At 39.7% G+C, this 13,940-nt stretch overlaps 1 protein-coding gene across 2 annotated transcripts in view; it reads right to left on the bottom strand.

Moving 5' to 3' along the window:
- Positions 1-1,810: 1,810 nt before the first annotated feature.
- Positions 1,811-13,940, bottom strand: part of LOC139571138 (ribosomal protein S6 kinase alpha-2-like) — a 53,965-nt gene continuing 41,835 nt past the window's right edge. For both annotated transcript variants that reach the window (XM_071393732.1, XM_071393733.1), the window contains exons 11-21: positions 12,415-12,479; positions 11,846-11,948; positions 11,098-11,231; positions 9,297-9,422; positions 8,731-8,820; positions 8,301-8,459; positions 8,026-8,187; positions 7,859-7,935; positions 5,307-5,424; positions 4,990-5,127; positions 1,811-4,059 (exon numbers count right to left, since the gene is read on the bottom strand). In XM_071393732.1, the coding sequence (XP_071249833.1) occupies positions 3,934-4,059; positions 4,990-5,127; positions 5,307-5,424; positions 7,859-7,935; positions 8,026-8,187; positions 8,301-8,459; positions 8,731-8,820; positions 9,297-9,422; positions 11,098-11,231; positions 11,846-11,948; positions 12,415-12,479 (1,298 nt within the window). In that variant the 3' untranslated portion in view covers positions 1,811-3,933. The remainder of the gene's footprint in view (positions 4,060-4,989; positions 5,128-5,306; positions 5,425-7,858; positions 7,936-8,025; positions 8,188-8,300; positions 8,460-8,730; positions 8,821-9,296; positions 9,423-11,097; positions 11,232-11,845; positions 11,949-12,414; positions 12,480-13,940) is intronic.

Genomic DNA, 13,940 nt, shown 5'->3' with positions numbered 1-13,940 from the left:
AACTTTTGCCACGGGTAAAGTCTACAAAACTTTGTCCACTCTGTGCATTAAATATTCTAGTTTTGGGAACAGAAAACTGTATTGAAATCAAATGTTTCATCGATGAGAAAATTTGCAGAATGTCGGCTAAATTCCATCTCGTTCCATCTCCCACTGCTGACCAGTGGGTTTCCTCTCACTACCATATTTGGAAACGCCAAGCGGGTGCTTCACATTTAGGCATCTGGGGAAATATCTGTCTCATTTGTCTATCTGTGCATCTACTTTCTGAGATTGTGCCACGGATCCAGGATCAGCATCTTCTCTCTTGGTATAATTATTTTTCATTATTTAACCTTTATTTAACTAGGCAAGTCAGTTAAGAACATATTCTTATTTACAATGACAGCCTAACCCGTACGACGCTGAGTCAATTGTGTGCCGCCCTATGGAACTCCCAATCACATCCGGTTGTGATACATCCCAGGATCAAACCAGGGTCTGTAGTGATGCCTCTAGCACTGAGCTGCAGTGCCTTAGACCACTGCGCCACTCGGGAGCCCAATACACATACTGCTCAAGAATAGTGGCTGAACTGGTTACACCACAATTCTCAGAAGGAACTGTCCCTTTAGCTATCACTTACTGGCTCAAACATATAGCCACCACCTATAAAACATGTAGAACCAGGAAACAATGAGCAACTGTTCTAGACTGACCACACTTCCATTCAATTAGGCTGATTTCAACTATTTGCATAGTATTATAATAATGAATAACATGCCATTTAGCAGACACTTTTATCCAAAGCAACGTACAGTAGTGTATGCATCACATTTTTTTACGAGTGGCACCAGTGGAAGTCAAACCCACGACCCTTGTTTTGCAAGCACCATGCTCTACAAACTGAGCCACACAGGACCACAAATTGTCAACAAACTGCCAAGAGTCAACGTGTGTATGTGTAACGGATGTGAAATGGCTAGCTAGTTAGCGGGTACGCGCTAGTAGCGTTTCAATCAGTTACGTCACTTGCTCTGAAACCTAGATGTAGTGTTGCACCTTGCTCTGCAAGGGCCGCGGCTTTTGTGGAGCGATGGGTAACGACGCTTCGTGGGTGACTGTTGTTGATGTGTGCAGAGGGTCCCTGGTTCGCGCCCGTGTCGGGGCGAGGGGACGGTTTAAAGTTATACTGTGACATTGATGCTGTTGGCTAGCTAGTTAGCGGGTACGCGCTACTAGCATTTCAATCAGTTACGTCACTTGCTCTGAGACTTAAGTAGGGTTTCCCCTTGCACTGCAAGGGCCGCGGCTTTTGTGGAGCGATGGGTAACTACGCTTCGTGGGTGTCAGTTGTTGATGTGTGCAGAGGGTCCCTGGTTCGCGCCCGGGGCGAGGGGACGGTTTAAAGTTATACTGTTACATATGCCTGACCCATATGCGATTTATGCTGCAATTTTGCATTTCATACGGGTCCTAACTGGACTATTTCTCTAATGGTTTCCAATAAGACATTGTGACTAAGATGCTCCATGTGGATCCACACCAATGGCTAACCACCCCCCCAGGTTCTCAGACACCAGTGAATAGTCAACTAAGAACAGCTGTCTCAGAGTCATCTTATAAGATAGGATGTACAGCTTGTGAAGGTAAGGAGGAAAACCTAAGAAAAACACTAAACCTGACATAGTGTAAGAAGCACCATCATCTGCATGTTGTGCCAATCTCTAGCCTCGTATACCAGACTGACCACATTGTTTCAGTCACTGTGTGTATGCCTGACACAATCATCACAAAATATCAACACAAGAGTTTCTTCCACACTTGATTTATTTGTAAAATTTTGCCTATACAGTATGTACAGTCCTACTAGCACAGATACTAACACTCGCACTGACTTTACTAATAGCTACTTTGAGGAAAATGTACTTACTATGACTGAGATATGCGGTTGCCCCACCTAGCTGTCTTAAGATGAATGCACTAACTAACTGTAAGTGACTCTGGATAAGAGCATCTGCTAAATGATTAAAATGTCAATGTAAATGTACTCGTTTCACAATGTTACTTTTTACTTAGCGGTTATGAGACAGTGTGTGCTCACTCGAGGGCTTTTTGACTGAACAACACAGAGCTGAAGACTTTGAATCAATTATCTTTGTAGAAGTACCTTCAGTATGCACAAAACACTTAAGATCTATACAAGCCACAGCAGCACAAGGAGAGGCATTGGTACTCTATTGTGTTATTCTATGGGGGATCTCTCTTTACATCGTGTATTTTAGTAGTTATTCAATGAAGCTTTGTGAAAACAGAAATTAAGGCTCACTGTGCAATCAGCTATAATGCTTTTAATTTTCTCTGCCCCAATTTAGCAAGCTGTACTGTCAAAATGATGAATATATTCTAAAGGTAAGTCTGTAGTATTTACCCTATGTAACCTGTTTTGTCATATTGGTGTGTATCCCATATTCTTATTATGGAGCAACTAAAGCGTCATTGTGGGCTTAGGTTGATTGATAAACCATTCCTGAATCCTGTGTGCTTTCTACCTGTAATTCTATGATATCTCAATGTGTGAGTACACTGAATACTGTTGAGATTTCTTGTTTGTTTCACATAGCTTCTTTACTACTTGACTTGCACATAAATCAGAAACAAAGGCATCCAAGGTGGCATTCTACTGTAGGTGTTTTTTGTTGTCCCTGTTCAAAATATGAACAATACATGTAAATACTCATGTGCATTCATATTGGTTCCATACTGTTTAGAGATGAATGGTATATTTTCTGAAAAAATAAATAAGTAATTTTACAGACGGCAAAACAAGGTAATGCCGATAAAGGCAATGTATTTGCTAATACAACAAATACTTCCTTCCAAAGTCACTTCAGATCAGGTATAAAACACTTAAATATGTTGTGTATTAAAAATAAAATAAATAGACATTTACATAAATTAATACACAAAAATAATGGATAGAGTAGAAACAAATACATTTGTTTGATCAAATAAGTCACATTTAAAATAAATATAACTTACAATGGCAATTTATAAATGGGTCTGTTTTCAGTAAACCCTCCAAAAACACATAGAATGCTGTTATAAATTGCCAAAACTATTAAAAGCATCCAAAATAATGCTCACTAGATTTTTTTAAACAATAGAGTGAATTTGTAATCTACAGAAAATAAATATTGTACACTACAGCATATCGAACCTTATGAACCAACCTGAAAATCAACTACAGATGCATACATATACTCTTTGTGCTCATTTAGCCATTTCAGTTTTTGTTACAAAAATGTACCAACGTATCCTTAGCAGCTGAACATTTACATTTACAACAATCTGTCAGCAATTATTCTCCCAGATGAAGACTAATAAAAGTAACATTCCCACCTGCCACAGCGAAAAATACAGATGTCTGATGTTGATAAAATCCCGTAAATGTAGTTAGTTATCTGTAGTCATCATGTTAGTTAAACTGTTCTCAACTTCTCTGTTACAGCTTTTATGACAGTGTCAACTTGAGGTTCTGTAAGATTACTTGGTCTCCTAGATAATATCATATGAAACATACTCTACATAATACAAAGGTGTCAAATAATTAAATAGTAGCAGATGGCACCTAAAGGAAAAGGCAAATATGAATGAATAAAATATATGAACATTACATATCTTCAATACCAATGAACATTTGAACATCATTCTGGTTGGTCTTTTAATACCACCATTTGTTTCTAGTGCATCTAAAATCCGTAAAGATTTCTTTCTTAGTGCAACAACCGGATGTATCTTCTCCACATTTTTTCTTCTGATAAGTTGCTCCTCCTTGCTCCCACTACTGTGGACTTCCTGGTATTTTGGACGGGCACTTAAACCAGTGTCTGATGTAAGTCATTGCACTTTGACCCCTTTTCAAGCTCTGTCACTGAATCATCTATGAGGGTGCTATAAACCAGTGGATGTGAGTCTCTTCATTCCTCTTCTCTGCGCCAAACTTGAAGACTCCACAGGCTCCAGCTTTGGGGCCAGAGGCAAACGATTCAAAGCCAAGTATGTTGCAGCCATTGCGCCCTAGAATGACAGAGAAAAACGTCTTTAAATGATATAAAGCTGGAAAAATTGCTCTGGGAAAAAAACCTGCATATTTAAAGGCCCAGTACAGTCCAAAACAGGATGTATCTGTGTTTTATTTCCATACTATGATGTTGGAATAATACTGTGAAATTGTGAAAATTATGATAATGTTCTTTTAGCGTAAGAACTGTTTGGAAAGACGGCCTGAAATTGCTGCCTGTTTTGGTGGGATAGTTTTGCCCAGCTGGTGATATCCTCAGGCGGTAAATTAGTTAATAGACCAATATGAAAGAGCATTCCAAACCTCTCTGCCAATAACAGCTAGTTTTCAGTTTTCACCTCACCACTCAGACCATTCCCAGACAGACTTAGCAAAATTCTTACTTGAGAAATTGCTAATTAGCTATTATTTGACAATTTTAATTTAACACAATCACAGTAAGGTATTTAATTGCTACCCAGAAATGATTTGATAGAGATAAAAAAGGCTGCATTGGACCTTTTTAAGCGGGCAAAGCAAGCACAGTATGTGAAACTTTGAGCAGGTTTCAAATGACTTTTGCTGACACAGAGAAGAACGCAAAAGGTCTACATGTAATGGCAGATCTGTACACAGCGTGGCAGTAGAATGTCAGTGAATACAAAAATGTCATTTCTACAGAGGACAAATTAATTTGTGAGAGACCTAAGTCAGTGAGCTTTAGCAGGCAAAAATGCTTGTGATGCTAAAAAATAACTATCACAATTAGCTAACATAATTTGCTCAGGGACAAATCGACTAGCCTGGTCAATCAGTCAAACCGCTGGGCTGAAGTGAAACAATGTGGTCAGTCTGGTTTACGAGGCTAGAGATTGGCACAACATGCAGATGATGGTGCTTCTTACACTATGTCAGGTTTAGTGTTTTTCTTAGGTTTTCCTCCTTACCTTCACAAGCTGTACATCTTGTCTGATGAGCTGACTCTGAGACAGTTGTTCTCGGTTGACTATCCACTGGTGTCTGAGAACCTGGGGGGCCGTCAGCCGTTGGTGTGGATCCACATGAAGCATTTTAGTCACAATGTCCTTTTGGAACCCAATAAAGAAATAGTCCAGTTAGGACTAGTATGAAATGCAGCGTTGCAGCTAAACAAATGTGGGTGGGATTTTATTTCAGACTTTCATGTACAACAGTTGGATGTGAATTGCATTTATTAATCAAATTTAACAGTGATGTGTCATTAATAAAAGCCAAGTAACCTCACCTTTGCAGCATCAGAAACTGTATCCCAGTTTCCTCCGATGAGGGCATATTTTCCACTACCAATGCGAGCCAGTATTTCCTCCGGGGTGTCATTAGGACCATTGGCAAAAGGGGTGAAGCTGTAAGCACAAGTGTGAGGAAGGACAAAACAATCAAACACTTTTCAATAATACTTTAGGTAACTGAGTTAACCTTTTTCACCCTGCTCTACCATAATGAATGTGCTTTCCTGTTGCACAAATAATTATGTATCTGGGTTTGTTTGAATTGGGGGTCTTGTATTTCTTTTAGTATCTCAAATCAAAATCAAATTGAATTGGTCGCATACACAGTTTAGCAGATGTTATAGAGGGTGTAGCAAAATGCTTGTGTTACTAGCTCCTAATAGTGCAGTAAAATGTTGTGTCGCTGATCTACACACTATACCCCATAATGTTAAAGTAGACATTTGTATGTAGAATTTTTTACAAATGAATTACAAATGAAAAGTTAAAATGTCATGAGTCATGAGTATTCAATGTCATGAGTATTCAAACCGTTTGTTATGACAAGCCTAAATAAGTTCAGGAGTAAAAATTTGCTTAACAAGTCACATAATATGTTTCATGGACTCACTCTGTGTGCAATAATAGAGGTTAACATGATTTTCAAATGACTACCCCATCTCTGTACACCACACATACAATTCTCTGTAAGGTCCCTCAGTCGAGTAGCGAATTTCAAGCACAGATTCAACTACAAAGACCAGGGACTTTTCCAAAGCCTCGCAAAGAAGGGCACCTATTGGTAGATGGGTACAAATAAAAAAGCAGACACTGAATATCCCTTTGAGCTTGGTGAATAAATTAATTACACTTTAGATAGTGTATCAATACACCCAGTCACTATGACCATACAGGCGTACTAACTCAGTTTCTGGAGAGGAAAGAAACTGCTCAGGGATTTCACCATGAGGCCAATGGTGACATTAAAACAGTTAGAGTATAAATGGCTATGATAGGATAAAATTGAGGATGGATCAAGAACATTGTAGTTACTCCACAATACTAAACTAAATGACAGTGAAAAGAAGGAAGCCTATACAGAATACAAATATTCCAAAACATGCATCCTGTTTGCAATAAGGCACTAAAGTAATACTGCAAAAAATGAGACAAAGAAACAACATTTTTGTCCTGAATACAAAGCCTTATGCTTGGGGCAAATCCAACACATCACTGAGTAACACTATTTATATTTTCAAGCATGGTGGTGGCTGCATCATTTATAGATATGCTTTTCATCGTTAAGGACTGGGGAGTTTCAGGATAAAAATAAACATAATAGAGCTAAGCTCAGGAAAAATTCTAGAGGACAACCTGGTTCAGTCTGCTTTCCAACAGAGACAGGGAGAAAAGTTCACCTAAAACTCAAGGCCAAATATACACTGGAGTTGCTTACCAAGACGGCATTGAATGTTCCTGAGTGGCCCAGTTACAGTTTTGACTTAAATCGGCTTTATAAACTATGGCAAAACCTGAAAATGGCTGTTTAGCAATGATCAACAACCAACAACAATTATTTATTTTTTTAAATAATTTTTTTTATGTACAATCCAGGTGAGCTAAGCTTTAAGAGACTTACCCCAAAAGACTCACAGCTGTAATCGCTGCCAAAGGTGTTTCTAACAAATATATTAGTTATTTGTCAATTATTTTTTATAATTTTCCTTCAACTTTTCTTAAATTACAATTAAATCCATTTTAATCCCACTTTGTAACACAACAAAATGTGGAAAAAGTAAAGAGGGTTGAATACTTTCTGAAGGCACTATTAGCTATGTCAAGAATCCAGTATAAATACGCGGTGGGTATAAACAGTGTAACAAAAAATGCAATGTACAGTAGTAGATACAGTAGGTCAGAATGAGCTATGTCGTGAATACAGTATACACACACAGTGTGAAAAACAGTATAAAAGAAACAGGAAGTGTCCATTGTTTAATGTCTCTATATACATGGTACAGCAGCATTGGCTGTTGGTGTGTGTGAGTGTGCGTGTCTTTGTGAGTATGGGCTATATGTGAGGTGCTATTTTTAGGCCATTTCTCCAACACCCTTATTGAGCTAAAAAAACAAATAATAATAATGGCATCTAAACAGTGTTTGACATCTATGAAAGAATTCAGCTTTTTTTCTAATGCCCTGATTACAGAGATTTAAAACATGAGCCACAGGCTGGGACATTAAATTGTCAGAGCAGGTCCTGAGAGATTTGGCATTGTGCAGAGTACAATTAAAATGACTCTACCGCAGACTCAACCTCAGCTTAAAAAGTAATCCGTCGTCCACTGTCCCTCTCACCGTTTCAAAAATGAGTCCTGAATCATTGGTTGCCAGGAGAGGTAGCGCAGTCCAGAATTCATTGTTTTTTGTTTGTTACTGTGAAACTGGTTTAACCAGGTTTCTAGCAAAGGTAAACTGTCACTTAGCAAAGGGAAATTGGGATATAAATGGTCTGACCCTGCGTGTTCAGTCTTCTTGAGGTTTAAATAAACCAGCGAATTAGGATTACCCTGCGAGCATAGTGTAGAGTAGGATTCCCAAACTCCAGATGTCACAAGCAGCATCATACCCCTGCTTCTTCAGGACCTATGAAAGACATGAAGAATCTGTGTCATATCACAATATAGAGATATACAGCACTTGAAATAAATAAGAGCTGATCAAACCACTCCTTACCTCTGGAGCCACAAAGTTTGCTGTGTAACAGGGCGTCATGAGGAGACCATTTTCTGCCCTTAATTGTTTGGCGAACCCAAAATCACAAATTCGGATCGATTCCGGATCTCCCGTTTCATCCACGTAGAGGATGTTGCTTGGTTTAAGGTCACGATGTACAACCTATGACAAAATAAATAAAATAAATTGCCAGTATGAATATGTCCTAGCTAGGAGCACTACTCCTTTCACTTTGATACAGATTTTAGTTGGACATATACATTCATGATACTGACCCCCTGTGAGTGAAGGTACTCCACTGTCTTGGTAATAGTGCAGAGCACAGCAGAGGTCTCTCGCTCAGAGAAACTCTTCTGATGGAGGATTCTGTCCAGCAGCTCTCCACCTCTCATCAGCTCCATCACAAGGTACACATACTTCCCATCGTCATAGACCTAGGGGCCAAAAAGACAGTTTAATACCACATGGAGTTATTTATGAACCAAGAGTACATTAGTCTAGTCCTCAGAGCCCACAAAAAGTGGCTAGTGAAAATCTAATAGAGATACAAATGGACAAGAGAAGATGCAGTCAAATATGATGGTCAGTGAAAACTCAAGTTTGCAGGACACATTTTTCATTAGTCATGCAAACTCACAAGGTTCTCTGTCCTTATGGAGGGCTTTCAGCATGGGCATGTGTTTGAGTCATTGAATGATTACTTACATCCTTCAGCGTGATAATGTTTGGATGCTGCCCATATCTCAACAGAATCTCAATTTCCTCAGATGGATCTTTTTTGGCTCTGTCGATGATCTGAAAGAGACACACCACACCCCCTGTTAGATTAGAACTGTTTTTTTATTTAATTTTTTATTTAGCAGACGCTCTTATCAAGCGACTTACAGTAGTGCATACATATTCGTACTGGTCCCCCTGCTTGGTATCCTCTTATGATAAAATGTGTGACAGAGCATCATCTGCACAAAATACAGAATCATTGTCGCTGCATGAATCATCCTGAGAGAGACTATATTATAGTTGAAAGGCTTGTAATTGTTCCAGGATTCAAGGAAGTGAAATGTGTAAACTACATACAGTATATCACAAAGCTACTATAATTAAAGATGATATATCATTCTGGAATCCTTGTACTGATCATAACGTCCCCTTGCTGCGTATGATGCTGTTTCTTATAACTGATTGGCCGTGAAAATTATTTCTCTCCAAGAATGATAAAGTACCTATAAAAACTATTCCTCTTGAAAAATCTACCTATACCGTTCACTTACTTTGACAGCATATTCAACACTGGTGATTTTGTGGATGCAGCGTTTGCAGACGGAGTACGCTCCCAAGCCCACATCCTCCTTCATCTCATACCCATCAGTGAAATGGATGTTGGTCCCATGAAGTTGCTGAAATGACAAACATTTCCAGTCATCATGAAAACGTTTAAGCCTCTGCTCATATTTATGCTCTTAAGCTTGTCATCTGATTTCCTTACTATTCGCTCATGTCATAATCCTGCTCAGGCAGACTAGGGAATCCATCAGTCTTCCTATAATCCTCAGACATATTCAGGGGTAGCACACTGGTATTCAAAACAGATCTACTGTAGCTATCAAATTATTCCCCTAGTAAGAATTGTCCTTGAAGAACATTCTATGTGAACAGTGTTCCAGCGAGAGTGCACTTTGGTGGCATTTCTCCTTTCTCTTGTGATGTAATGCTTCATATGTGGAGATTTTGGACGTGTTCCTTTATTGCTGTACAGTATGTCAAAACAAAAATAAGAGCAAGAAAGGTGAATTGAAAATGTTCACAGTAATAGTCCATCTTGGGTTCACACATCCACCTTGCGGTCTGCAGTATAGTCCATGCTATTCTATTGTGTTCGCTGAGAGACCTTGCCTGCACATATGTTGGCTCATTCATATTCATCCACACTGCAGCGGCATCTAATCTCACTTGTTCAATACAATGAAAATGTTCACCGTTGATCTCTGCACTGCCGCAGCAGAGGATCCAAATGTTCTCAGAACGCTGCCACTGCAGAGCACCCATGGCCATGATGTCAGAGGGAACTAAGTGTTCTCACAAATCAATATGCTTTGCTGAGGGCACTGGGAGGCCTCTCTGGTGAGTGACTTCAATGAAATGCTCACTCAGGTATGAACCATCTGGTAAGAATCAGTCCGGGTGGTTATGTAAGTTGATCTGTTTTTGTGTGTGCTGCAGGACACACAAGAGGGCCTCTCTGGAGCAGTGGCTAAGATGTGTGTTGCGGTTAGATCAAAAGATCAGGGGTCAGCCTTAAAGAAGAGGGTCACTTCGACCTCACTGTCATGTGTCCACTTAAAATAAATTGAATTCGTCAAAAGACAAATTCCTTAGATGTTTGTGCTGTACCATAGGTAAGCTGACAGTCATGTCAGTAACAGCACCATACACAGAAAGACAGAGGTCTCTAGTGGCAGCTTGTTAGTACAGTTGGGCTACAATCTTATCTTCCTTAAGCTCCCACCTTTCATGTTATGTGTCCAATGTGTAAGTAAGAGGACGAAGGTAGCAAAAAGGTATGAATTATGTACAGAGAAAATGTATTTAATTGAATCTTTTATGCCCCACACAATTACAAAATCACCAGAAATTACCTTTGAATATGAGTTTTGATAATTGACAGGGGTCTTTACTTTCTTTACTCAACACTTTCTGAATACAGTATCAAAAGTGGTTAATCCATTGTATTCTGATGTAATGCCATGACATCCCCATGAGGTTCCTTCCTGATATCATATTGATTTCTTCTTCTTCCATACAGAAACAAGGATTGACATTCCCCTCGATGTTGATACTCTTGTCCGGTGGTTACGTTTAATTAATGGGGAAAAAATCTCTCTCTTTCTCTAGAGATATATATACTATATATATATATATACATATAAAAAATAAAAGACAATAGCCTGAAGGCAGTGTCATATCTAAAAATAGAGATATTTTTAGATTATTTCAAGTATTTAAATAGAGTATGGTTGATAGAGCTGAATAACAGAGATGATTAGTCCTCTCAGTCTAGTCTATCATTCTCACTTGGACAATAGTGTTGACAGTTGAGCTTTGCCGTATTTCAGCAATGGACTGCTCCTGGTCCAGATTAGTTGCCACGAAGCTGAACCCTCTGAAGAGCTGGTGTGTGTTGGCACTGGGAGGGATGCCCGGCGAGTCTGATGGGAGAAAGGTACAGAAAATGTTACAACCACTACTGTCTAACGGGCAGGCACGAAACAAACATGGGAACTAGGACACATTGGCAACTGGAAATACATCACAGTTGATTGAATGTCAGTTATCATTAAATTGACATTTGAAAAGGTTAGTCCCATTGTACTGTACAGCTGTGGCCTAGAGGGTCTTGTCGACAGGCAACTGCCCAGCTCTGACTTTGCAAACTAGCAGCTGATATAGGAGACTAAATATTGGCACTTTTGTCCCACATTTCCTTTGCCCATGGACTATGATCCATTGAAGGATATAATAATTTCAGAGGATTCAAAATTCAAAGATTTAAAGTTGCAGCTGGGTGACTTTATGCGGATATATAAGTGTGAGTTTATGTGGACATTATAAGAGGGGGTTGTTTGTCAGTAATTGAGTGGAAATTTTATGTCAGTGTGAGGGTAACCCAGATGCATGGAGAAATTATTATTCTGAGCATAACAATGAAGCAAACAGTATGAAGTAAAACATAACATGATTCATGAAATTATGAGGCGACAGGGATGTAAGCACGTACACAGGCACGCACAGATGAACTACTTCACCTACAATTACCAATCACCTGTTGGTGTGCGGGAGGTGAATTCAGGGTCAAAGTGGAAGGTGTCATCTGGCCTGCCCACTGCTGGTTTGAATGGAGGCTTGATCTCTCTTCTGTAAAGTTTCTGTGGTTTCACCATGAGGGGAAAAGGAAAAATAAAACTTGTATTTTTCCATTTAGTATTTGAGCTACAGATGTAGGATCCTGTTGCAGGAGAAGGACCCAGTTGCAGATGAACTGTCTTGCAATGCAGGAAATGTAAAACTTCTAGAGTATTTGAGGTTTAAAAAGGCTTCTGAAGTTTGTAATTTCCACTTTTCCCCCCTTACAAAAATGTATCAACACCTACAAAAATGTCTATTAATTATAATCCACATATTAATTTACTGTTAATCCTGTTGCTGCAGGATTATTGTACTGCTGTAGAAAACTGGCTCAAATGTAAGGTCCTACATCTGTAAGTACAAGCTCTGGGGTAAAATACCTTTACTTCTATTCTGAAGGTATGACAATCAAATCCTCAGGAGGACATATCCGAAGCAATGCCTTTAATGATTTTTAGAAAGGGTTATGAAGAGCTTTATACTCACATTCCAATCTATATTTCCAAAGAAATTATGCCTTTTAATCTCCTCGACTCCATCTGGTCCAGCACCTAACAGTAAAATGCACCAGAACATTTAGATTGAATACTCTTTTTAGCTTCACTGGGCTGTAATTGCTCACATACTAAAATTCTATCTCAAGTATCTCTGCTCCACCATATTATTCAGTGAGAATATGGTGTATTATGGGGAATATTAGGCTACACTCTCTAAACATGATTTTTAAACAAGGGTCTAGGGTGGTAAAATACAAGCCCTATGCAGTAATACATAAAGGCTCATATACAGTGGGGAGAACAAGTATTTGATACACTGCCGATTTTGCAGGTTTTCCTACTTACAAAGCATGTAGAGGTCTGTAATTTTTATCATAGGTACACTTCAACTGTGAGAGACGGAATCTAAAACAAAAATCCAGAAAATCACATTGTATGATTTTTAAGTAATTAATTTGCATTTTATTGCATGACATAAGTATTTGATACATCAGAAAAGCAGAACTTAAATATTTGGTACAGAAACCTTTGTTTGCAGTTACAGAGATCATACGTTTCCTGTAGTTCTTGACCAGGTTTGCACACACTGCAGCAGGGATTTTGTCCCACTCCTCCATACAGACCTTCTCCAGATCCTTCAGGTTTCGGGGCTGTCGCTGGGCAATACAGACTTTCAGCTCCCTCCAAAGATTTTCTATTGGGTTCAGGTCTGGAGACTGGCTAGGCCACTCCAGGACCTTGAGATGCTTCTTACGGAGCCACTCCTTAGTTGCCCTGGCTGTGTGTTTCGGGTCGTTGTCATGCTGGAAGATCCAGCCACGACCCATCTTCAATGCTCTTACTGAGGGAAGGAGGTTGTTGGCCAAGATCTCGCGATACATGGCCCCATCCATCCTCCCCTCAATACGGTGCAGTCATCCTGTCCCCTTTGCAGAAAAGCATCCCCAAAGAATGATGTTTCCACCTCCATGCTTCACGGTTGGGATGGTGTTCTTGGGGTTGTACTCATCCTTCTTCTTCCTCCAAACACGGCGAGTGGAGTTTAGACCAAAAAGCTCTATTTTTGTCTCATCAGACCACATGACCTTCTCCCATTCCTCCTCTGGATCATCCAGATGGTCATTGGCAAACTTCAGATGGGCCTGGACATGCGCTGGCTTGAGCAGGGGGACCTTGCGTGCGCTGCAGGATTTTAATCCATGATGGCGTAGTGTGTTACTAATGGTTTTCTTTGAGACTGTGGTCCCAGCTCTCTTCAGGTCATTGACCAGGTCCTGCCGTGTAGTTCTGGGCTGATCCCTCACCTTCCTCATGATCATTGATGCCCCACGAGGTGAGATCTTGCATGGAGCCCCAGATCGAGGGTGATTGACCGTCATCTTGAACTTCTTCCATTTTCTAATAATTGCGCCAACAGTTGTTGCCTTCTCACCAAGCTGCTTGCCTATTGTCCTGTAGCCCATCCCAGCCTTGTGCAGGTCTGCAATTTTATCCCTGATGTCCTTACACAGCTCT

This window comes from Salvelinus alpinus, chromosome 3 (genome assembly GCF_045679555.1).
Source record: "Salvelinus alpinus chromosome 3, SLU_Salpinus.1, whole genome shotgun sequence".
Taxonomy (NCBI): Eukaryota; Metazoa; Chordata; class Actinopteri; order Salmoniformes; family Salmonidae; genus Salvelinus; species Salvelinus alpinus.
Note: the sequence above shows the minus strand (reverse complement) of the source record. Positions and strands in the feature narration are given on the sequence as shown.